Source organism: Oncorhynchus tshawytscha, linkage group LG04 (assembly GCF_018296145.1).
Source record: "Oncorhynchus tshawytscha isolate Ot180627B linkage group LG04, Otsh_v2.0, whole genome shotgun sequence".
In the NCBI taxonomy this organism is placed as follows: domain Eukaryota; kingdom Metazoa; phylum Chordata; class Actinopteri; order Salmoniformes; family Salmonidae; genus Oncorhynchus; species Oncorhynchus tshawytscha.
Window position 1 is genome coordinate 32405780 of NC_056432.1, and position 24619 is coordinate 32430398.

Genomic DNA, 24619 nt, shown 5'->3' on the forward strand with positions numbered 1-24619 from the left:
CCTCTTGTCGTGCAGTAGCTGAGAGGACAGTCTGTGACTAGGGTCGCTGGAGTCTGACAATTTTTAGGGCCTTCCTCTGACACCACCTGGTATAGAGGTCCTGGATGGCAGGAAGCTTTCCCCCAGTGATGTACTGGGCCGTACGCACTACCCTTTGTGCCTTAACATCGGAGGCCGAGCAGTTACCATACCAGGCAGTGATGCTCTCGATGGTGCAGCTGTAGAACCTTATGAGGATCTGAGAACCCATGCCAAATCTTTTCAGTCTCCTGAGGGGGAATAGGCTTTTTCGTGCCCTCTTCACGACTGTCTTGATGTGCTTGGACCATGTTAGTTTGCTGGTGATGTGGACAACAAGGAACTTGAAACTCTCAAGAAGCAACATTAAAACAGCCCAGGTTACAGCAACCTCATAATGGGTACATGGAAAATTTGAGTATCATGTAGTAGCCTAAACCTATTGATGTTACATTGAACTGGGTGAATGTAATAAAGCACCCGATGTCCCAGGAACGCCAAGAATATCATCAAGGACCTCAGCCACCCTACTCATGCCTGTTCCCAAGAAGACAGTGCAGGTGTGTCAAAACTGAGACGGAGAGACTGAAACAGCTTCTATTTCGAGGCCTATTTCCACCCAGTATCCTGCCCTGAACCTTAGTCACTGTTCTAGCTGGCTACCACACGGTACTCTACCGTGCACCTTAGAGACTGCTGCCCTATGTACATAGTCATTGAACACTGGTCACTTTAATAATGTTTACATACTATTTTTTATACTTCATATGTATATACTATATTCTAGTCAAGGCTGATCCTATATAGCATCACAGTGCTAGAGGTGTCACTACAGACCCTGGTTCAATTCCAGGCTGTATCACAACCGGCCGTGATTGGGAGTCTTATAGGGCGGCGCACAATTGGCTCAGCGTTGTCCGGGTTAGACCGTGATTGTAAATAAGAATTTGTTCTTAACTGACTTGCCTAATTAAATAAAGGTTAAATAAAAATCTAATTAAAAAAGATCTACTGCTGTACACATCTTTTCTATTCACTGTCCATAGTCTATATACACCATTATACACACATATATATTTACAGTATATTCCGGACTCTGACATTGCTCGTTCTGATATTTGCACCTGCGATAACATCTGAAAATATGTGTAAAGTTGATTTAATTGTAATTTTATTTGAGCTGCACTTCCTTACCTCCTGCCAAAGGTATGGCCATATTTGAGACACATATTTCCCACAGATCCACAAAGAATTTGAAAACAAGTCAAACATTGATATACTCCCATATATGTTAGGCTAAATACTGCAATGTGCAATCCCAGCAGCAAGATTTGTGACCTTTTGCCATGGAAACAGGGCAACCAGTGGAGCACATACATCATTGAAATACAACCAATATTATCTGTTTACTTATCGTCCCCTACTGTTCACACTACAACTATTTGCACATGGTTAAATCACTGTACATCGCTGATAACGTTTGAGTGCAATGTTTACTGTACACTTGTACTTTTTTGTTGACGTTGTTTTAGTTTATTCTCACTTTAGTTTTTTCCCCACTTGCTTTGATAATGTAACATGTTTCACATGCCATTAAAGCCCCTTTGAATGGAATCGAGAGTGTTGCCTGCTTTATCCAGTAGGCGGCGGTAGAGCAACATGGACATACGCCGGACAGAACATTCTTCGCTGACAAATAGCTTCCTGTCTTTGACTCCAGAGAGGGAAAGTTCGAAACAACAACAGAGACACGAGCGGTTGTATTTTGAAATATTTGTAAAGGATTGTGTGACAACGATGTCTCGCGTATCTGCTCCATGTTTGCTGGACAGATGGACTGAAGAAAATAACGCTATCGTAGACAAGTGGAAGGTGAGCTACTATAGCTAGCTAGCTAGCCAACAAAAGAAGGGTCACGTCTAGATGGATCCAACAATTGTCAAAAGTATACTCGTGTGTGTATGTATATATATATATATATATATATATACACACACACACACACACACAACTTCCTACAAATGATGAATCCCTTCGTGACCACAAAGTGTTGCCCTCTATCAATTGAATTTGGCAGTTAATTAACGTTATACTGAACAAAAATATGAACGCAACATGTAAAGTGTTGGTTTCATGAGCTGAAACAAAAAAATGTCTCAAATGTTATGGACAAAGGTGCTAACATCCCTGTTAGTGAGCATTTCTCCTTTGCCAAGATAATCCGTCCACCTGACAGGTGTGGCATATCAAGAAGCTGATTAAACAGCATGATCATTACACAGGTGCACCTTGTGTTGGGGAAAAATAAAAGGCCGCTCTAAAATGTACAGTTTGGTCACAACACGATGCCATAGATGTTTTAATTGAGTGTGCAATTGGCATACTGATTGCAGGAAGGTCCACCAGCACTGTTGCCAGATAATTTCTCTACCTCCAATGTAATTTTAGAGAATTTGTCAGGATGTCCAACTGGCCTCACAACCACAGACCACGTGTTACCACGCCAGCCCAGGACTTCCACATCCGACTTCTTCACCAGCAGAGTTGTCTGAGACCAGCCACCTGGACAGCTGATGACACTGGGTTTGCACAACCAAAGAATTTCAGCACAAACTGTCAGAAACTCTCTCAGGGAAGCTCATCTGCATGCTTGTCGTCCTCACCAGGGTCTTTGCTGATATCAACGTTGTGAACAGATTGCCCCATGGTGGCGGTGAGGACCGGGTTATCATATGGGCAGGCAGGCATAAGCTATGGACAACAAACACAATTAGATTTTATCGATTGCATATGGGTACACAGAGATATCCTGAGGCCCGTTTTCATGCCATTCATCTGCTGCCTTCACCTCTTGTTTTAGCATGATCATGGACGGCTCCGTGTCACTAGGATCTATACACAATTCCTGGAAGCTGAAAATGTCCCAGTTCTTCCATGGCCTGCATACTCACCAGATGTCACCCATTGAGCCTGTTTGGGATGCTCTGGATCTACGTTTACGACAGTGTGTTCCAATTCCTGCCAATATCCAGCAATTTCGCACAGCCATTGAAGAGGTGTGGGACAACATCCACAGGCCACAATCAACAGCCTGATCAACTCTATGCGAAGGATATGTCGCACCAGATACTGACTGGTTTTCAGATCCACGCCACAATCTTTTTTTTAAAAGGTATCTGCGACCAACAGATCTGTATTCCCAGTCATGTGAAATTCATAGATTAGGGCCTAATTAATTTATTTCAATTGACTGATTTCTTTGTTGCATGTCGCGTTTTATATTTTTGTTCAGTGTAACTGCTTCCATAGCCTCTTTAAAGTGAACTCTGGGGTAAAAAACTGTTCTTTGTATTCACATTGTCCTTGCCTTTGAATGAAGACTCAACTCTTTTGCCAGTTTACCGGATGACGGTAAACCCGGATGACGCTGTGCCAATTGAGCGCCGCTCTATGGGACTCCCAATCACAGCCGGTTGTGATACAGCCTGGAATCGAACCAGAGTCTGTAGTGACTCCTCTACCACTGAGATGCATTGCCTTAGACCGCTGTGCCACTCGGGAGCCCATTTAATAGAAATGAGTGTATCTGGGAATTAACGGTAAATGTACTACTGGTGAGCCATTCCCGCAGCCTCCACAATGGATTAGTCCACTCTGAGAAGCGTGAATCAGACAGGTTTCTCGTGTGCCATAAAAATGTTTATATATTTATTTGGGACTGTTAGGCTGTTGGTCGACCAAGTTTTTTTTTTTGTCTATCTACCAAACAATCGCTGACCTCCAACTTTAGTTTTCATTCACGGCACCTACTGTACTAGAGTGCCCCGCCTCCCGAGTATTTAAATTTAAAAAATTACCAATAGAAGTATAAAGATGCAGGAACGCCCCAAATTGCGGGTCGCAAATGCACCCGTCTCATTTATTAGGCTACAGATTAAATTAATTATGGTAATTTCACAGGGTGATGAGCTTGGTGCTCCTTTCCAATAAATATTGAGTGTATTATTCTGGTGACATGATCGCTATTTTGTCAAAAATAATCTAATGTAGTGGGCTATACCAGCTTTGTATCTGCAAGCTGTTGGCTAGAGCGCACTTGCCAATACCAGAGGGGGCACACATTATATAACGCAAACAGTAGAGTTGAACATTTGTGGAAAATCATTTAGCTTGTATTTTATATTCGATACATTGGAATTGAACCGGAAGGGTAGTTTATGTGCACTATGGCATCACGCACAGCCTTTTCTCCGCAACAAGTCAATTCGATGGAAACCCATCTCTGGTAGGAAAATGCGCATATTGTTTTTATGCACATTTTGTCTATGTTCACGTGAAAATCTGTCGCCAAATGGATGGTGGCACCAATGTGAGGGGATTTGGCAGGGGAAACGGTGTTGCAGTAGGCCATTGTGTGGTGTGGGAATAATAACATGCAAACCTGAAAAAGGAAACCGGACCGTGGAATTTAAGTGTACCAAACTCAGACCACTTCTGGAGATGGTCTCAGTTCGGTTCGCTACAGGGCTCTTTTCTAAGGGTCTGAGTTCCTTTGGAGCATTAACACTGCACAGAAAATTAAGCGAACAGCACTGAGTTCACGAAAGTTGTCTGAAAGGGACCAAGTGTGACAACACCCTAACAAACGTGTCTTTTCAGCAACATCGTGACAGAGGAGACGCAGTAACTCGGGAACAGGGTCTGACACTACTGAAGTGGTGCTACGTGGAGAGTCACAAACTATTACAGAAAATACAAGGTGCAATATCTAAGATGGCGTTTAATTTAAGCTAGCACCCCCCAAAAAAGTCTTATACAGATAAGTCTCCCCTCACCTCCTCTCCATCCCTTTCCGCCCCCTCACCTCCCTTCCCCTCCAGGTGTACTTGCGGTGCCGGCCCATGTCCAGTTGGAGTTGACTGTGGTGTATAACTGCTGTCTGTTCTCCTTCAGTCAGACACAACTCACTGAGGCAGAGCATGTCCTCACACACAGCCTGGAGAGAGGTATGAAACACGTGCACACTCACACAGGTAGGAAACACACACATCTATCTTTGCCCTCTTCCCCCATCTCTCTCACCTCACCCCCTGTACTTTGTGCAGCTCTCGGTGCTGTAGGTTGTGATCGTCCACCTCCCAACCCCCCAGTGTTCTGGTGTATGGTTCTAAAGTCCCTGGGTTCCACACCTTCCCTGCGCTCCTGTGCTCTGCATCTGCTCTGTCTGAGCTGGGCTCTCTGGCTGTCTACCTGCAGACTGGGGCACATACAGGAGCTGCAGGTAGTGTGTGTGTGTGTGTGTGACCAACCTGTTATTGGATTTCTCTGTGTGTAAAACACTAGGATTGGCGTATTAGGTCATGATGAAGTAATCAGAAATGAGGTCTTGAAACAATAGTTCTTTACTGTTACACACTGACATCACAAATATTCATGTTTTTCTGGTTCCTGTCTGCAGGAAGAGCTGCAATCACTCTCTGAGGGACTGGGGGCAGTAGAGGTGGCTGTGGAGAGGAGTGCAGTCAGGCCAGCGGTGCTAGTGCACCCCGGGGATCTAAAAGACCTCCTTCTCATCTGCACTGTCATCGCTCAAGGTCTGAACCATTCAGAGCTCCCCATGCTGGTTAGATTAACCCTTACCTGTCCAAGGTCAGAGAGGTTTAACCCTTACCTGTCCTTACCTTTGCAGGTGCTGAGCTGCTGTGTGAGGGGCGGTGTTCAGAGGCCCTGACTGTTCTTCAGAGAGACCCCTCCCCATTGGCCCCCAGAGAACTGCTGGCCCAGATACACACTCTCACAGGCCTCTGCCTCAGCCGCACGGTAAAAACACACACCTCACAAGCCCTTCAGACGCATGGTGAGAGAGAGAGTGATGACAACTGAGATGTGTTTATGTGCAGGGTCGTCCACACAGTGCTATGCAGTGTTATAGGAAGGCGTTGGAGACGGACGTGAGGTGTGTGTGTGCGCTGCACCAGAGCATCCTGGTCTACAGGCAGTTGGGAAACACACAAGCAGAGATCCAGGCTCTACGTCTGCTACACTCAGTGAGTGACACACACAGATTAAAGGCATCTGTCTGAGGCAGTAGTTGACTGAGATGTGATGGGTCTTGTGTCTGTGCCAGGTTCTGATAATGCCACCTGCCACCCAGCCTGCTGTGGCCCCACCTATCATCTGTCCCGCCTCTCTGCTCCCTGGCCAATCCCTATCCAGCCTGCTTTCTGTCCCCTCCCCCCTCAGCGTACTACACAGTCTGGCTCAGAAGTGTGTGCTCCATGGAAGGCAAGTTCCCAGATAGCCAACGTTGTCGACATACCTCCTAGGAACGTCTTCAGATCTGAGAGGGTTGAATTTGTACGACTGTTGTTTATCTTGTAGTGTGCTATCCTATGGTTGTGTGTTTTGTGTTGTAGTGTGTCAGAGGGTGTAGAGCACTACCTGGACCTCCTAGCTGCTCTTCAGTCAGATCACCAGCTGTCTCAGGGGTTCTCTGAGGCCCCTTCGCTCCCCAGGTTACCTGAGCTCTACCTGGAGGCTGGCTCCTCCCTGCTGACCGCCCAGCGGCCTACAGACTGCCTGGCACTTTGTGATGAAGTCATCAGTACGACTCTGGAGCTGCTCCCAGAGAGGCTGTTGCTGGAGGAGCCCATGGAGGCATCTGTGCCTGGGTCTCCAGACAAGCTGGGGTTAGGCCAGGACCGGCTGGGTGTGGTGCTGTGGTCTGGGGCTGCCTACCTTCTCCAGGCCCACTGTTACTCCCACCTCAAGGACTGGAAGCAGGCTGTCACCCACTACACCAGGTGAGCCTCATCTCATCTCGTATCACACTTCACAGTGGTTAAGGGCGCTGTACTGCAGCGCCAGCTCTGCCATCAGAGACTCTGGGTTAACCGGCCGCGACCGGGAGGTCCGTGGGGCGACGCACAATTGGCCTAGCGTCGTCCGGTTTAGGGAGGGCTTGGCCGGTAGGGATGTCCTTGTCTCATCGCGCACCAGCGACTCCTGTGGCGGGCCGGGCTAACCAAGGTTGCCAGGTGCACGGTGTTTCCTCCGACACATTGGTGCGGCTGGCTTCCGGGTTGGATGCGCGCTGTGTTAAGAAGTGCGGGTTGTGTATCGGAGGACGCATGACTTTCAACCTTCGTCTCTCCCGAGCCCATACGGGAGTTGTAGCGATGAGACAAGATAGTAGCTATTAACAGTTGGATACCATGAAATTGTGGAGAAAAGGGTCAAATTCAACAACAAAAAACAACAACAAAAAAGTCTATCGCATCACATCAACATAGAAGTTCCCATTAGACTGGTCGGGTTACCGACTCCACCAGGTGAGCATCAGTCCTTACACCTGAGTGCTGAAACTGTGTCTTCTAGTTCTGAAGGAGTGTGTGTTGTGTTTCAGGTGCATCAACCTGCTGATGAAGGTGTCTGTTAAACAGAAAGGCGAGTATTCAGACTGGCCACTTGGACATATGTCAATTGATGTTGTATGTTTGTTGATTTGTCTTGACGTGTGTTGTGTTGCAGGCTGTGTGAAGCTGGAGCTAGGTGTTAGGACCCTGCAGAGGCTGAAAGGGCTGGCTCTGGCAGGGAGAGGAATCAGCTTCACACACAGAGACCAGAAGAGGGAATCCCTGAGAGACCTACAGCTCAGCCTGCAGGCTGCACCAGGCAACTACAGGGTTAAATTGTCTTTATGTAGACTAGTATCTAGTAAGTAATACATGATTGTAATCCAGCCCCTGGGTGTGCATACAGGGTGTGCGAGCGCTGGGCTGTGGCTGACTGAGGTGCTGTGGAGGCTGGGGAGGAGACAGGAGGCTGCAGCCTTTTGGGAGAAGACCCAGAGCTCCAGCACAGCTCCATCATTAGAGTAAGATGACATCAGTGGTACAAATGATCACCTGGATTTACTCGCAATACAAATGGAAAAACATGTAGAAAAAAGTTTTGAGTATAAAATTGAGAGTTATAGGTGTCATTTGAGACACATCCTAACCCTCTGTTTGTCTGTGTTCTCTCCTTCCAGAGGTGTTCCCCTGTACCTGCTGGACCCCCAGACTGGCCCCTCCCTGGACCTCACTGACCTCCAATGCAGAGTGGAGGAGTTCATCAATGCTCAGCACAGCTAGGGTGTGTCCACATAAGTTCTGGGATGTCTTCATAAGGCTTAGTAAGCCCTGTACCTGGGACAAGCTGGTTTTACCCACCTGACATAGTGCGAGGTTCATATCCTGGCTGAAGTGGAGTTGGAACTCTGTTAACCTCTGAAGCCCAGCCAAGATTTTGGAGGATGGTCACTCGAGATTAGAACTCTGTAGACCAACTGTGCCACTGTGAGCTGTAGCCACACTGCCTGGCGAGGCAGTAGCCTGTCCTGTTCCGCATACAGAAGGAATAGGACAGGCAACTCTTTGGGAATGCCACAGTGCTCTGTCTCAGTGACTTATGTAACAATGTGTCAGTAGTACATTATAGTGATATGACAAATATGATACGGTGTTGCCTTATTTCTGTAAATATGTAAAAAAATATATTAAAAAAATAGAAATGATTTTTTATTTACTCAGCACCATAAACCACACTCTTTATCTCTTCTGTGTCAGTTATTGTTTTAATGAATGTTCAGTGTGGGAGATTTAGCAAGCTCCTGTTACTGGTAAAAACAACTGTCTCTGTTATGCTATTAGGATGAACTTGTGCTATAAGGTTAGATCAAGAGAGCTAATGTTATAAAGCAACACAGTGATTATATACAGTCAGCGTGATATTATGGGGGATTGCACTTATTTTACGCCCCAGCAAACCGAGGCAGAGTCGAGATATGGACCAGAGAATAGACCGATAATGCCACTAAGTCGGTTTCAATAAATCGAGTGCATCTGCCTTGTCGCCATAACCTCAACGCGGTGCACTCTGATTGGAACATAGCAGTTTAATGACAGGCGCATTAGCCAATGGGTCTGAGCACATGGATGTCGCCTACTAACTGTCTGTGAATCCAATTGGTCAACAATTTCACAATGTTCTAAAAAATGTTAAAACGGCCTATGTGATTGGGTTCTCGAATGTAGTGTCTCGTTTTGCATCAATTTGAGAGCTCTAGTCCATAACAGTAGCAATTGGACCTGAAGAGATCGGTGTGAAGTTACTTTGCCAGTGACGCTTCACAAATAGCGAGCTACTTTTTATTTATACATACTATTTCAGTAGTACCATGGCCTCGGGAGGAGAGTAAGTAGAAATGTGTTACCAGTTGCCTAACTACTGTTAGCTAAACAGCCAACACATCTAGAAAGTGTATTTTCACAAGCTTGTTACTAAACTCGAGTATTATACCTCAGCTAAGGTTAGCTAGCTAGTTAGCGTATATGTCATGCCCTACTAACGTTACGAATTAACTTGGCTAGCTAACTAATGTATGAGTTTATGTAAAGTGTAATTGGGACCAGTTTGACAAACGTTTGTAGGTAGGCAGTTAGCTAGCTAAGTTACGCTGTGTCAAGCTAAGTTGGCTGGGCCTACCGGCACATTTTACCTCTGTAAGCTAACTAGCCTGTGACACGCTGGCCTCCAGGCTTGACAAGCTCATCCAACGACCATGATGATAAATTAGAGTCAGGAAATGTCTAAGTTACTGCAAACCCAATTCGTTAAACGTTACTAGTTAGCCAACTCGCTAGCTACGTAACGTAAGTGGCTAGCTAACTCAAAGCAGGGTGAAAATGTCGGCCTTGTCACTGGCTTAGCTAACATACTAGCCTAACGTTACTAGCCTAGCTAACTAATACACGGTTAGTGTTATGAAGGTTTAGGAGTATGGCATATTGCGAAAATGTAAACTAGAGATCTAGCTAATGCAATAAGGTTTATATACCGAACTAGCTAACGTTAGCTACATCAATGTTTTAGCTGGTTTAAATAGCCGTAGCTTGCCAGCTCGGGATCCCAAAAGTTGTCCTTTTGCTGTGTCATCTGCTCACTGCTACTGAGCTAACGGTAGCTAGTTAGCCAACATTTGCTAGCTGGCGATGAATTAACAGTATTTATGCCGAGCTATTTAACATAGTTGACTAACTGACTACGAAAATTACGTTTCTAAATCTGAATAAGACCAGGACTAAATGTTTATGGAGTAACAACTGCGAATTATCTGACGGTCAGCTTTGAGTTTTAATTTGTCGCTTTTGTTTCTGTTTGAACTAGATCCAAAAATGATGACCTTTCCACTGCGATTCTGAAGCAGAAGACCAGACCAAACAGATTGATTGTCGATGAATCCATCAATGAGGACAACAGTGTGGTTTCTCTCTCTCAGGTAGGCCTAAAATACAGGTCATTGGGTGGATTTGTGTTCACGTTTAGAATCCCAGAATGTGATTATTTTATTATGTGTTATTTTGATACTGCTGCTTGTGTGGAAAAGATCTGGTTCTGCGGTCTACGTATTTAGTACACTTAGTGAAATTAACGTCATCCGTGCTCTGTTTTTAGGCAAAGATGGATGAGCTGCAGCTGTTCCGTGGCGACACAGTGCTGATGAAGGGGAAGAAGCGCAGGGAGTCTGTGTGTATTGTCCTGTCCGACGACACCTGCTCTGATGAGAAGGTCCGCATGAACCGTGTGGTCCGCAACAATCTCCGTGTCCGTCTGGGGGATGTCATCAGGTATGCGCACACACAACTGTATATTAACCGGATGGCACCGATAGAGATGGCAGCTTCGCTTCAAGTCCTTAGGAAACTGCAGTATTTAAAATGTTTGTTTGTATTTCTTAACTTGATTGCCCAGAAAACAACCTTAAGTGTTATTACATACAGACGGGAATAACTATTGGCAATCAGAGAGATGTCAATTTACCAGCACTACAACCAGGAATACGACTTTCCCAAAGCAGATGCAGACACAAAGGTGTCTGCACCTCCCAGGGCATTTGAACTGATTAGGGTTACCAAAACATCGCCATCGGAGGAGATGGTGCCAGAGTGTTCTTCCAGTGAGGCTTCGGATACACGCACACCACCCATAGCTTCCGAGTATATTACTCGCTAATGTCCAGTCCCTAGTTAACAAAGTCGACGAAAATAGGGAAAGAGTTGCTTTCCAAAGAGGGATCTGGGATGGTAACATACTGTTTCACGGAGACATGGCTAGCTGGGGACATGCTGTTGGAGTCCATACAACCAACGGGATTTTCAGTGCATCGAACAAACGTCCGGTAAGAAGGGTGGGGGTGTATGTATCATGATTAATGACTCATGGTGTAATTGTAACAACATAGAAGAGCTGAAGTCCTTTTGTTGACCTGACCTAGAATTCCTCACAATCAAATGCCGACCGTATTATCTCCCAAGAGAATTCTCCTCGGTTATCGTCACAGCCGTGTATATCCCCCCAAGCGGATACCAAGACGGCCATCAAGGAACTTCACTGGACTTTATGCAAACTGGAAACCATATCTCCTGAAGCTACATTTACTGTAGCTGGGGATTAGAACAAAGCTAATCTGAGAACAAGGCTACCTAAATTCTATCAGTATATTGATTGCAGTACACAAGAAACACACTCGACCACTGCTACTCTAACTTCTGCGATGCATACTAGGCCCTCCCCTGCTCTCTTTTTGGCAAATCTGACCATTACCCCATCTTGTAACTCCCTTCGTATAGGCATAAACTAAAACAGGAAGCGCCCGTGCTTATTTCTGTCCAATGCTGGTCTGACCAATCGGATTCCACACTTCAAGATTGCTTCAATCACGTGAACTGGGATATGTTCCGGGTAGCTTCAGACAATAACATTGATGTATACGCTGTAAGGAAGTGTATAGAAGATGTTGTACCCACTGTGACTATTAAAACCTTCCCTAACCAGAAACCTTTGCAGCATTAGCGCAAAACTGAAAGCATGTAGCATTTAAGCATGGCTTTAAACTTTTTTTCCCAAGATGTCGTAGTAGTAAGTCGTCGTGTCCCTTGTATATATCGTCTCTTTTTCGTTTTTTTTTACATATTTTTCATCGCATATCTCTTTAAAAACATTTTGCTAAACCTAAGCTTCCAAATACTCTCCTGCAACCCGCCTCACCCAATGTAGCTATTTTTCCTAAAGTATTTATATTTACTTCGGAACCGGAACCCCTCAACTGAAGCTAGCCAGCTAACCACCAGCTATGCTAGCGGTCTTCAGCTAACCGGTCATCAGCTAACCTTTAGCTCGGAAATCTCTTGCCAGTTCGAACAACGCGACTCTAACCAGAGCATAACGGACCTATTTATTTTTCATTCCCGGATTCCCACCACAAACGGAACATTTTTCAGCTGGATCTTCACAACTAGCCATCTAGCTAAACTGCAACCCCGGATGATTACTCCTGGCTAGCGTTTCCACCCACTTAGCTTGAAGCTAGCCCGGCCAGCGCACCTGTGCTACCACCGTAGCATACTCCTGGGCTACAATACCCGGGCCCACGACCGGTCTATCGATGTCACCGCATGAAGAGGAATAAACAGACTCACCCCATCGCGACGTCCCCAAAGGCTAACTCTCTAGCCCTCGCTATCTCCCTGCTTGCTAATTCGGCCTGCTAACTGCTAGCTTGTCTAGCTCCGGTCCGCTAACTGCTACCTTGTTTAGCCCGGGCCTATGAACTGTTAGCTTGTTAGCACAGGCCTGCTAACCGTCTGAATCGCGCATCCCAAACACTCACTGGACCCATATTAACTTTCTATCTCTTTTTGATTTTTAATTTGTTTATACCTTTCCGGAAACCTGCCTCACCCAATGTGATACGGAATCGCTATTATTTTTAATTTTTTGAACACACTCAAGAACCTCCAGAAGCTAACCAGCTAACTAGCTACAAGCTATTTAGTCATTGTTAGTTTTTTTTCAACCTGGATAACACTCGCCAGTCCAGCTTCCCTGCCCCATCCACCGCTGCCCCCTGGACACTGATCTCTTGGCTACATAGCTGATGCACGCTGGACTGTCCATTAATCACGGTACTCAATTCTGCTTGTTTGTTTTATCTGTTGGCCCCGTTGCCTAGCCAATGCCATTTTACCTGCTGTTGTTGTGCTAGCTGATTAGCTGTTGTTTTAGCTAGCTTTCCCAATTCAACACCTGTGATTTACTGTATGCCTCGCTGTATGTCTCTCTCAAATGTCAATATGCCTTGTATACTGTTGTTCAGGTTAGTTATCATTGTTTTAGTTTACAATGGAGCCCCTACTTCCACTCTTCATACCCCTGATAACTCCTTTGTCCCACCTCCCACACATGCGGTGACCTCACCCATTACAACCAGCATGTCCAGAGATACAACCTCTCTCATCATCACCCAGTGCCTGGGCTTACCTCCGCTGTACCCGCACCTCACCATACCCCTGTCTGCGCATTATGCCCTGAATATATTCTACCATGCCCAGAAACCTGCTCCTCTTATTCTCTGTCCCCAACGCTCTAGGCGACCAGTTTTGATAGCCTTTAGCCGCACCCTCATACTACTCCTTCTCTGTTCCGCGGGTGATGTGGAGGTAAACCCAGGCCCTGCGTGTCCCCAGGCACCCTCATTTGTTGACTTCTGTGATCGAAAAAGCCTTGGTTTCATGCATGTCAACATCAGAAGTCTCCTCCCTAAGTTTGTTTTACTCACTGCTCTAGCACACTCTGCTAACCCTGATGTCCTTGCTGTGTCTGAATCCTGGCTCAGGAAGGCCACCAAAAATTCAGAGATTTCCATACCCAACTATAACGTCTTCCGTCAAGATAGAACTGCCAAAGGGGGAGGAGTTAGCCTGCAAAGTAATGTCATACTTTCCAGGTCCATACCCAAACGGTTCGAACTACTAATTTTGAAAATTACTCTCTCCAGAAATAAGTCTCTCACTGTTGCCGTCTGCTACCGACCCCCCTCAGCTCCCAGCTGTGCCCTGGACACCATTTGTGAATTGATCGCCCCCCATCTAGCTTCAGAGTTTGTTCTGTTAGGTGACCTAAACTGGGATATGCTTAACACCCCGCCAGTCCTACAATCTAAGCTAGATGCCCTCAATCTCACACAAATCATCAAGGAACCCACCAGGTGCAACCTTAAATCTGTAAACAAGGGCACCCTCATAGACGTCATCCTGACCAACTGGCCCTCCAAATACACCTCTGCTGTCTTCAACCAGGATCTCGGCGATCACTGCCTCATTGCCTGTATCCGCTACGGAGCCGCAGTCAAACGACCACCCCTCATCACTGTCAAACGCTCCCTAAAACACTTCTGTGAGCAGGCCTTTCTAATCGACCTGGCCCTTGTATCCTGGAAGGACATTGACCTCATCCCGTCAGTTGAGGATGCCTGGTCATTCTTTAAAAGTAACTTCCTCACCATTTTAGATAAGCATGCTCCGTTCAAAAAATGCAGAACTAAGAACAGATACAGCCCTTGGTTCACCCCAGACCTGACTGCCCTCGACCAGCACAAAAACATCATGTGGCGGACTGCAATAGCATCGAATAGTCCCCGTGATATGCAACTGTTCAGGGAAGTCGGAACCAATACACGCAGTCAGTCAGGAAAGCTAAGGCCAGCTTCTTCAGGCAGAAGTTTGCATCCTGTAGCTCCAACTCCAAAAAGTTCTGGGACACTGTGAAGTCCATGGAGAACAAGAGCACCTCCTCCCAGCTGCCCACTGCACTGAGGCTAGGTAACACGGTCACCACCGATAAATCCATGATTTTCGAAAACTTCAATAAGCATTTCTCAACGGCTGGCCATGCCTTCCGCCTAGCTACTCCAACCTCGGCCAACAGCTCCGCCCCCCCCGGCAGCTCCTCGCCCAAGCCTCTCCAGGTTCTCCTTTACCCAAATCCAGATAGCAGATGTTCTGAAAGAGCTGCAAAACCTGGACCCGTACAAATCAGCTGGGCTTGACAATCTGGACCCCCTACTTCTGAAACTATCCGCCGCCATTGTCGCAACCCCTATTACCAGCCTGTTCAACCTCTTTCATATCGTCTGAGATCCCCAAGGATTGGAAAGCTGCCGCCGTCATCCCCCTCTTCAAAGGGGAGACACCCTGGACCCAAACTGTTACAGACCTATATCCATCCTGCCCTGCCTATCTAAGGTCTTCGAAAGCCAAGTCAACAAACAGGTCACTGACCATCTCGAATCCCACCGTACCTTCTCCGCTGTGCAATCTGGTTTCCGAGCCGGTCACGGGTGCACCTCAGCCACACTCAAGGTACTAAACGATATCATAACCGCCATCGATAAAAGACAGTACTGTGCAGCCGTCTTCATCGACCTTACCAAGGCTTTCGACTCTGTCAATCACCATATTCTTATCGGCAGACTCAGTAGCCTCGGTTTTTCGGGTGACTGCCTTGCCTGGTTCACCAATTACTTTGCAGACAGAGTTCAGTGTGTCAAATCGGAGGGCATGCTGTCCGGTCCTCTGGCCGTCTCTATGGGGGTGCCACGGTTCAATTCTCGGGCCGACTCTTTTCTCTGTATATATCAATGTTGCTCTTGCTGCGGGCGATTCCCTGATCCACCTCTACGCAGACGACACCATTCTATATACTTTCGGCCCGTCATTGGACACTGTGCTATCTAACCTCCAAACAAGCTTCAATGCCATACAACACTCCTTCCGTGGCCTCCAACTGCTCTTAAACGCTAGTAAAACCAAATGCATGCTTTTCAACCGCTCGCTGCCTGCACCCGCATGCCCGACTAGCATCACCACCCTGGATGGTTCCGACCTTGAATATGTGGACATCTATAAGTACCTAGGTGTCTGGCTAGACTGCAAACTCTCCTTCCAGACTCATATCAAACATCTCCAATCGAAAATCAAATCAAATCAAGAATCGGCTTTCTATTCCGCAACAAAGCCTCCTTCACTCACGCCGCCAAGCTTACCCTAGTAAAACTGACTATCCTACCGATCCTCGACTTCGGCGATGTCATCTACAAAATTGCTTCCAACACTCTACTCAGCAAACTGGATGCAGTTTATCACAGTGCCATCCGTTTTGTCACTAAAGCACCTTATACCACCCACCACTGCGACTTGTATGCTCTAGTCGGCTGGCCCTCGCTACATATTCGTCGCCAGACCCACTGGCTCCAGGTCATCTACAAGTCCATGCTAGGTAAAGCTCCGCCTTATCTCAGTTCACTGGTCACGATGGCAACACCCATCCGTAGCACGCTAAAGCCAACACCTCATTTGGCCGCCTTTCGTTCCAGTACTCTGCTGCCTGTGACTGGAACGAATTGCAAAAATCGCTGAAGTTGGAGACTTATCTTCCTCACCAACTTCAAACATCTGCTGTCTGAGCAGCTAACCGATCGCTGCAGCTGTACATAGTCTATTGGTAAATAGCCCACCCATTTTCACCTACCTCATCCCCATACTGTTTTTATTTATTTACTTTTCTGCTCTTTTGCACACCAATATCTCTACCTGTACATGGCCATCTGATCATTTATCACTCCAGTGTTAATCTGCAAAATAGTAATTATTCGCCTACCTCATGCCTTTTGCACACATTGTACATAGACTCCCCTTTGTTTTCTACTGTGTTATTGACTTGTTAATTGTTTACTCCATGTGTAACTCTGTGTTGTCTGCTCACACTGCTATGCTTTATCTTGGCCAGGTCGCAGTTGCAAATGAGAACTTGTTCTCAACTAGCCTACCTGGTTAAATAAAGGTGAAATAAAAATAATAAAATGGCGACTGGAAACATGACCGAATACAGTGTAATTATTCCCTCCGTAAGGCAATCAAATGAGCAATTCAACTGCTCAAACACGAGACTTGTGTGGCAGGGTCTACAGACAATCAAAGAGAGAACCAGCCGTGTCACGGACATCGACGTCTTGCTCCCAGATAAATTGAACAACTTTGCGCGGTGAGTAAAACATTTAACCGTGTCAACCCTCGCAAGGCTGCCTGCCCAGACGGCATCCCTAGTCACGTCCTCAGAGCATGCGCAGACTGGCTGGCGTGTTTACGGACATAATCAATCAATCCCAGTCTGCTGTCTCCACATGCTTCAAGATGGCCACCATTGATCCTGTTCCAAAGAAAGCTAAGGTAACTGAACTAAATGACTATCGCCCCGTAGCGCTCACTTCTGTCATCATGAAGTGCTTTGAGACTAGTCAAGGATCATATCACTGTCACCCTAGACCCACTCCAGTTTGCTTAGTGCCCCAATAGGTCCACAGACTATGCAATCGCCATCATACTGCACACTGCCCTATCCCATCTGGACAAGAGGAATACCTATGTAAGAATGCTGTTCATTGCCTACAGCTCAGCATTCAATAACATAGTACCCTCAACTCATCATTTAAGCTTGAGACCCTGGGTCTCGACCCTGCTCTGGGCAACTTGGTCCTGGACTTCATGAGGGGCTGCCCCCAGGTGGTCAAGGTAGGAAACAACGTCTCCTCTACGCTGATTCTCAACACTGGAGCCCCACAAGGATTTGTTCTCAGCTCTCTCCTGTTCTCCCTGTTCACCCACAATTGTGTGGCCATGCACGCCTCAAACTCGATCAAGTTTGCAGACGATACCAGGGTGTTAGGCTTGATTAACAACAATGACGAGACAGCCTACAGGGAGGAGGTGAGGGCCCTCTGTGTGGTGTCAGGAAAATAACCTCAGTCAATGTGAGCAAAACAATGTGGATTTCAGGAAACAGAGGGAGTACCCCACTATCCACATTGACGGGACAGCATTGAAGGGGGACGGTCTTATGTTCCTCGGTGTAAACCGACAAACTGACTGAAACGGTCCACACACACACACACACACACACTGACAGTGTGGTGAAGGCGCAACAACGCCTCTTCAACCTCAGGAGGGTGGGAAAAAATATGGGTTGTCACCGAAAACCCTCAACTTTTACAGGTACACAATTGAGAGCATCCTGTTGGGCTGTATCACTGCCTGGTATGCCAACTGCACTGCCCTCAACCGCAGGGCTTTCCAGAGTATTTGTTGTGCAGAATGCTATCTGCCCTTCAGGACAACTACAACACTTGATGTCACAGGAAGGCAAAAAGATCATCAAGGACAATAATCACCCGAGTCACTACCTATTTACCCTGCTTCCATCCAGAAGGTGGTCAGTACAGGTGCATCAGAGCTGGGACAGAGAGAGGAGCTGTTTTTCAATCTCAAGGCCATCAGACTGTGAAACGGTCACCACTAGCACAGATATCATCGGCCACTTTAATAAATGGAACACTAGTCACTTTAATAATGCCACTGTTTTAAAGTATATACACATACAAGATATGTAAACATACTGTATCCTTCACAATCTATTGGGTCTTAGCTGCTCTGTTGCTGCTCATCCATATGTTATACTTATTCTCATTCCTTTACTAGATTGTATCAGGTTTAGTTGTGGAATTGTTAGATACTGCTGCACTGTCGGGTCTAGAAGCATAGGCATTTCGCTACACTCGCAATAATATCTGCTAATCTTGTGTATGTTACCTATACGATTTGATTTATATAAATATTACCAAAGCAAATTGAGATTAGTGACGTTTCTCCTTCTACAGTATCCAGCCGTGTCCTGATGTAAAGTATGGGAAGAGGATTCATGTGCTGCCTATTGATGACACAGTCGAAGGGATCACTGGCAACCTGTTTGAGGTCTACCTCAAACCCTATTTCCTAGAGGCCTACAGGCCCATCCGCAAGGGTCAGTACACACACCTGTTACCATTCATTTTGTTTCCAAAGTAAGACTGAACAATCGAGTTTGTTCCGTATTTAATTCTGTGATGTCATTGTGTGTAGGTGATATCTTCCTGGTTCGGGGGGGTATGCGTGCGGTGGAGTTCAAGGTGGTAGAGACCGACCCCAACCCCTACTGCATCGTCGCCCCAGATACAGTCATCCACTGCGAGGGAGAGCCTATCAGGAGAGAGGTGGGTCACAACCTTCCCCATCGCTTGTGGGCAGAGCACTCTTCATTTAGCCTATGAAAATATAGGCGTTGTGCTTGCTTTCCCGAAGTCCACAGCAACGGGTGGGGGGTGATATCTATATTGAATTGGGTCCTATGTATCCTGAAGTCCCTGCCAATACCTGGCAAATGGTGAGCAAACCTACCCTCAGACTGACTTGTATGTTTCCTGTGTGTAGGATGAGGAGGAGTCCCTGAATGAGGTGGGCTATGATGATATCGGAGGAGTGAGGAAGCAGCTAGCTCAGATCAAGGAGATGGTTGAGCTGCCTCTCAGACACCCTGCACTGTTCAAGGCTATAGGAGTCAAGGTAAAACACACAGAGCTCCTATCTTCTAGGCCAGGTGTATTCAACTCTTACCCTATGAGGTCTGGAGCCTGCTGGTTTTCGGTTCTACCCGATAATTAATTCCACGCACCTGGTGTCCCAAGTCTAAATCTGTCTCTGACTAGAGGGGGAAAATGAATTAAAGCAGTGGATCTGGCTTTGAGGTCCAGAATTTAGTTTGAAGGTTCTAGGCCTTCTGTCAGCCTCTACACACTTTCTTGATTAGTAGAATTTAAACGCATGCTTTCTTGACTTTTAAAGTCAATGATTTCAGTTGGCTTAAGCACAGGAAACATTTAGTTGTATTGGAAACGTGTTCTAATGTCCCCTGTCAACAACACTAAGGAGATTGACATGTACCTCCACTCTCCTACAGCCCCCCCGTGGTATCCTGCTATACGGACCTCCCGGTACAGGAAAGACCCTGATTGCCAGAGCTGTTGCTAACGAGACCGGAGCCTTCTTCTTCCTCATCAACGGTCAGATGCTAAACCTTACCCTGTCCCTGGTAGAGGATCATTATGCTTTTGTCATTTTGTGGTAGCTATTTTGATTTTGCCCTGTATGACCTCTATCGGTCTGTGTGCCGGTCTGTGTGTGCGTAGGTCCTGAGATTATGAGTAAGCTGGCTGGGGAGAGTGAGAGCAACCTGAGGAAGGCCTTTGAGGAGGCTGAGAAGAACTCTCCTGCCATCATCTTCATTGATGAACTGGACGCTATCGCTCCCAAGAGAGAGAAGGTGTGGAGAGGGGGAATGGGTATTAACGGTCTATATCGGTTGATGTGCAGGAGAGGGTTAATCAAAATGGAATACTAAGAAACCTGAAATCCCATTTTTAAAGGACAATAATAGGTCACCCAACAATGACACTATAATAAAGACCAAGTGTAGCAGCTATAAATGGTGGTCTGAAATTTACTGTAGACCAACTGTTAGATGGAGAGACATTTCATGCTGTTATGTTAACTGTGGTTGTAGACTCATGGAGAAGTGGAGAGGCGTATCGTGTCTCAGCTGCTGACCCTGATGGACGGGCTGAAGCAGAGAGCTCATGTCATCGTCATGGCAGCCACCAACAGACCAAACAGCATAGATGCTGCACTTAGAAGATTTGGTACATATACACACTATCTGTTGGATACAGGGTGTTATTGTTTTATTGTGCAGGTGTTGTGTATTGGTTTTCCCAATGCTAAAACGTGTGTGTGTGTCCAGGGCGTTTTGACAAGGAGGTGGACATTGGTATCCCCGATGCTACAGGCAGACTGGAGATCCTGCAGATCCACACCAAGAACATGAAACTGAATGACGATGTTGACCTTGAGCAGGTGTGTGATGATTCTTTGTGTCTCAAAGGCACTCTATACCCTATAGCCCTGGTCAAAAGTAGAGCACTATTTGGGGATAGGCGGCCATTTGGGATGTATCCTTGGTGGGTGTCTGTCTTGAAGTGTCTGACACATTTGGCTAGGTGATATGGGCCAAATATATCACTGTATTTCTCTAATTTCTGATGGTATTTGATGTTTCCGAATAATCGTTAGAAAATGTTTGTGTAGTTCATGGCAACAACTTAATTCTAAGTAGATTTAATGAGTTTTCTCCTTTTCTGATTGCTTTATACCGTTCAACCAAATTGAGGCCAAACTGACAGTATTCCGATTTGTACAACTTTGCATATGATACTCGACCAATGGGTGTCCATTTGCATTATTGATAAATTACAGCATTTTCATAGTTTATTTCATACACTAATTTATCATTGTCATTTCTTTTGTCTTATAAATACTTTCTTATTTTCGCCACTAGGGCTAGTCGGACGATTTCTGGGGAACTGTTTGGCAAGCAGAAAGTTGGCTAGCAGTTCTCAGCATTTAGCAGTTTCTTACTGGCGATTTTAAAAATGTATGATTACCATAATTGTCTAAACATTACTGAACAACTTTAATGGAACAACTATAACGATATTTTTGTGTTAGATAAAGTGAAAATCCAATCCGGTCCGTGAATGAATACCTGTATTTTACTGCCCAGCCCATGTAACTGTCAGCATTGTTTTCTGAGGGGCTCCTGCATGTGTTAACTCCCTCTGTCTTTGTGTAGGTGGCTAATGAGACCCACGGCCACGTGGGTGCTGATCTGGCTGCCCTGTGCTCAGAGGCTGCTCTCCAGGCCATCAGGAAGAAGATGGACCTCATCGACCTGGAGGACGAGACCATCGATGCGGAGGTCATGAACTCCCTTGCAGTTACCATGGATGACTTTAGGGTAAGAAACACTCTACCAACTGTAAACTACGTAGGGTAGACTACACACTATCACAATCCTGCATATAATAACTATACAGCTACCTGTTATGTGTTTTTAAATATTAAACGTGGGTATTTCTTTCAGTGGGCTCTAAGCCAGAGTAACCCATCAGCTCTGAGGGAGACAGTGGTGGAGGTTCCTAACATCACCTGGGGGGACATCGGAGGACTGGAAGACGTTAAGCGGGAGCTGCAGGAGCTGGTGCAAGTAAGGCTTGCGCAGCGCACACAGTTTAACCTTACACATTGTCAAACCTAATTACACATTATCATACCTAATTACCTCTTTTCCCTGTAGTACCCAGTGGAGCACCCAGATAAGTTCCTGAAGTTCGGTATGACTCCTTCAAAGGGAGTGTTATTCTACGGGCCTCCGGGTTGCGGTAAGACCCTGCTGGCCAAGGCCATTGCCAACGAGTGCCAGGCCAACTTCATCTCCATTAAAGGACCTGAGCTTCTCACCATGTGGTTTGGAGAGTCAGAGGCTAACGTCAGGGAGATCTTTGACAAGGTATGACATAGTGACTCTCTAACAATAAGTGAACATTTTGTATTAGTGCACTACAGTAGATTCTAAATCAACATGGAGAAAAACTGGGGTGTTAGCATTGAACCCTGCGGTTCAATCTCCTGTGTTTCTCTGTTTGCAGGCTCGCCAGGCAGCCCCATGTGTGTTGTTCTTTGACGAGCTGGACTCCATAGCAAAGGCCCGTGGAGGTAATGTGGGAGACGGTGGCGGTGCGGCCGACCGTGTCATCAACCAGATCCTGACTGAGATGGACGGCATGTCCAGCAAGAAGAACGTCTTCATCATTGGAGCCACCAATCGCCCTGACATCATCGACCCTGCCATCCTCCGACCCGGCCGCCTGGACCAGCTCATATACATCCCTTTGCCTGACGAGAAGAGCAGGATCAATATTCTCAAGGCTAACCTCCGGAAGAGCCCCATTAGCAAGGTAAAACACACAGTTCCCCAACAGTCCATCCTCCTACGCCCGTCATCATGCCAATGTAGCAAGGGCTGATAATGCCGTTATATAACCTTAAATGATTGGTTAAACCTGGTCTCTTCCATCTGTCCTGTAGGATGTTGATCTGGACTTCCTGGCTAAGATGACCAATGGGTTCTCGGGTGCTGACCTTACAGAGATCTGCCAGCGGGCCTGTAAGCTGGCTATCAGAGAGTGCATTGAGAACGAGATTCGCCGAGAGAGGGAGAGGCAGACCAACCCCTCTGCTATGGTCAGCTCACTCGCTCACTTAATTAATGTTTCTCTCCCTATGTCTACTTTTCTCTTTTTCAATTAACCTTTCTCGTCTCCAGGAAGTGGAGGAAGACGACCCTGTGCCTGAGATCAGGAAGGACCACTTTGAGGAGGCCATGCGATTCGCCCGCCGCTCTGTCAGTGACAATGACATCCGCAAATACGAGATGTTTGCGCAGACACTGCAGCAGAGCCGAGGATTTGGCAGCTTCAGGTACGGGTGTGACTGCGACTGCGGGGTGGGGGGGTGGTGTGTTTAAAAAAATTTTTTTTTTATGTAATAGTGAATATTTTCTCTCTCCCAGGTTCCCCTCCAATGCTGCAGGGGGCAGCGGTCCCAGCCAGGGTACTGGGGGCACTGGTGGGGGGCCAGTGTTTAACGAGGATAATGATGATGACCTGTACGGATAGATGGACAGCTGGATGGATGGTGCCACATGGTGGCCAGCTCTGTTATCATACCTGTACAAACACTCAAACCCAATTGACCATTTTTAGGACTATGTGCTTCTTTCATGTGTTTCTTTTTGTATGATTCCTCTCTGGTGAAGAAAACAACATGTAGCTGCCTGGTTTGATCTGGAAGGGGGGCAGTGGATAGAGGTGATTGGTTGATGGGGGTGGGGGGGGGGCTTGAGTGGCCCCATTCTGAGTTTATTACAATCCCATGTGACTGATTTTAGTTGTGGGATTCTATGCGAGACTATAAAAGGGGATTAAAGAATAGCTAATGACTTAATTTTTTTTATGAGTAGTAGCATATAATGTATGACAAGTTTGAAAATGTTGCAAATAAAATCTCACGAAATGACAATGTTTGACGTAATTGATGTCTGTCTGTTCCAATTCCTTGTTTGACACCAGGTTCACCATAACAAAGTTGTCTAACCAGTTTCTCATTCCTTTAGATGGGATGTCAGAGGTCTGACCTATTGTGGGACTGGGTATTGAACCCAGGACATCTGCATGCTTTAGGACGTGTTAGACCATTGTGCTAAAAAGCCTCTATTTGCTCTAGTCGCTAACCTGAGCCCTTAGGTCTTCAGGGTTTGTTATAACAAGCTTGTTGAGTAGGAGTGTTAACCCTAGTGTCCTTCCAAACCTGGTCACCGTACCGCCATGGCAACTTTGCGTTAAACACCTGTAAATTCAATTACAATGGATAAAGTTGAATGTATGAGCTCTCAACGTGTATATCCAAAATGGTGGCCATGGTTTCAATGTATGCAATCCCTTATCTGACCACACGGTGTCCCACTTACCTGACCAGCTCATCCCAGGGTGCATATAAACTGCAATTTAAACTTTGACGCACATGTTGATTGTTTATATTCAAATGTATTTAATGAGCCCGAGTTCTGTCTACGAGTAAAAATGGGTTATTTGCAGATGGGCTGTTTCGGGGATGTTCCTCTAGATGCGTAAGTTCCGTTTTGGCTGTTTACCAACAATTTGGGTTACAGATCCAGCCAGACTTGGTCTTAAACCAGTGTGACTCCTGAGTATTACAGACTGGCTGACAGACAGAACTATCACTCCTTACGGTTTCTTACTCTAGCATGTTATTTATACACGGATGTAACTTCTCACATTTACAGGGAACCTTTACTCTCCACGGTGGACAGGCGCCATAATGTTTGACTAAGCTGCACTATTGTCTTAATTAATTCATCACTATTTGCACGCAATGTG

General features: G+C 46.2%; 2 protein-coding genes across 2 annotated transcripts; both read left to right on the forward strand.

Annotated features, from left to right (window-relative positions):
• The first annotated feature begins 1663 nt into the window (after positions 1 to 1663).
• fancg (FA complementation group G) lies at positions 1664 to 8632 on the forward strand. The gene is made up of 13 exons (XM_024417702.2): positions 1664 to 1890; positions 4678 to 4777; positions 4899 to 5024; positions 5124 to 5299; positions 5477 to 5612; positions 5708 to 5838; positions 5919 to 6065; positions 6146 to 6303; positions 6435 to 6821; positions 7424 to 7464; positions 7549 to 7692; positions 7780 to 7894; positions 8051 to 8632. Exons 1-13 carry the CDS (start codon positions 1678 to 1680, stop codon positions 8151 to 8153), a joined length of 1977 nt encoding a protein of 658 aa, XP_024273470.1. The 5' UTR covers positions 1664 to 1677; the 3' UTR covers positions 8154 to 8632.
• A 465-nt stretch (positions 8633 to 9097) lies between these two features.
• LOC112248562 (transitional endoplasmic reticulum ATPase) lies at positions 9098 to 23741 on the forward strand. Its single transcript, XM_024417703.2, has 17 exons — positions 9098 to 9255; positions 10228 to 10339; positions 10516 to 10688; positions 18611 to 18753; positions 18852 to 18982; positions 19200 to 19331; positions 19726 to 19828; positions 19955 to 20088; positions 20329 to 20464; positions 20566 to 20678; positions 21454 to 21618; positions 21745 to 21867; positions 21958 to 22170; positions 22310 to 22618; positions 22749 to 22904; positions 22987 to 23141; positions 23233 to 23741. Exons 1-17 carry the CDS (start codon positions 9239 to 9241, stop codon positions 23336 to 23338), a joined length of 2421 nt encoding a protein of 806 aa, XP_024273471.1. The 5' UTR covers positions 9098 to 9238; the 3' UTR covers positions 23339 to 23741.
• Positions 23742 to 24619: the final 878 nt, after the last annotated feature.

Bases quoted from the DNA above. Each gene is read 5' to 3' on its own strand.
- fancg (XM_024417702.2), top strand. From the start codon at position 1,678: ATGGACATACGCCGGACAGAACATTCTTCGCTGACAAATAGCTTCCTG. The intron at 1,891-4,677 runs GTGAGCTACTAT...GTGTCTTTTCAG, and splicing joins CTATCGTAGACAAGTGGAAG to CAACATCGTGACAGAGGAGA. The intron at 7,465-7,548 runs GCGAGTATTCAG...GTTGTGTTGCAG, and splicing joins GGTGTCTGTTAAACAGAAAG to GCTGTGTGAAGCTGGAGCTA.
- LOC112248562 (XM_024417703.2), top strand. The intron at 18,754-18,851 runs GTCAGTACACAC...CATTGTGTGTAG, and splicing joins CTACAGGCCCATCCGCAAGG to GTGATATCTTCCTGGTTCGG. The intron at 20,089-20,328 runs GTGTGGAGAGGG...CTGTGGTTGTAG, and splicing joins TCGCTCCCAAGAGAGAGAAG to ACTCATGGAGAAGTGGAGAG.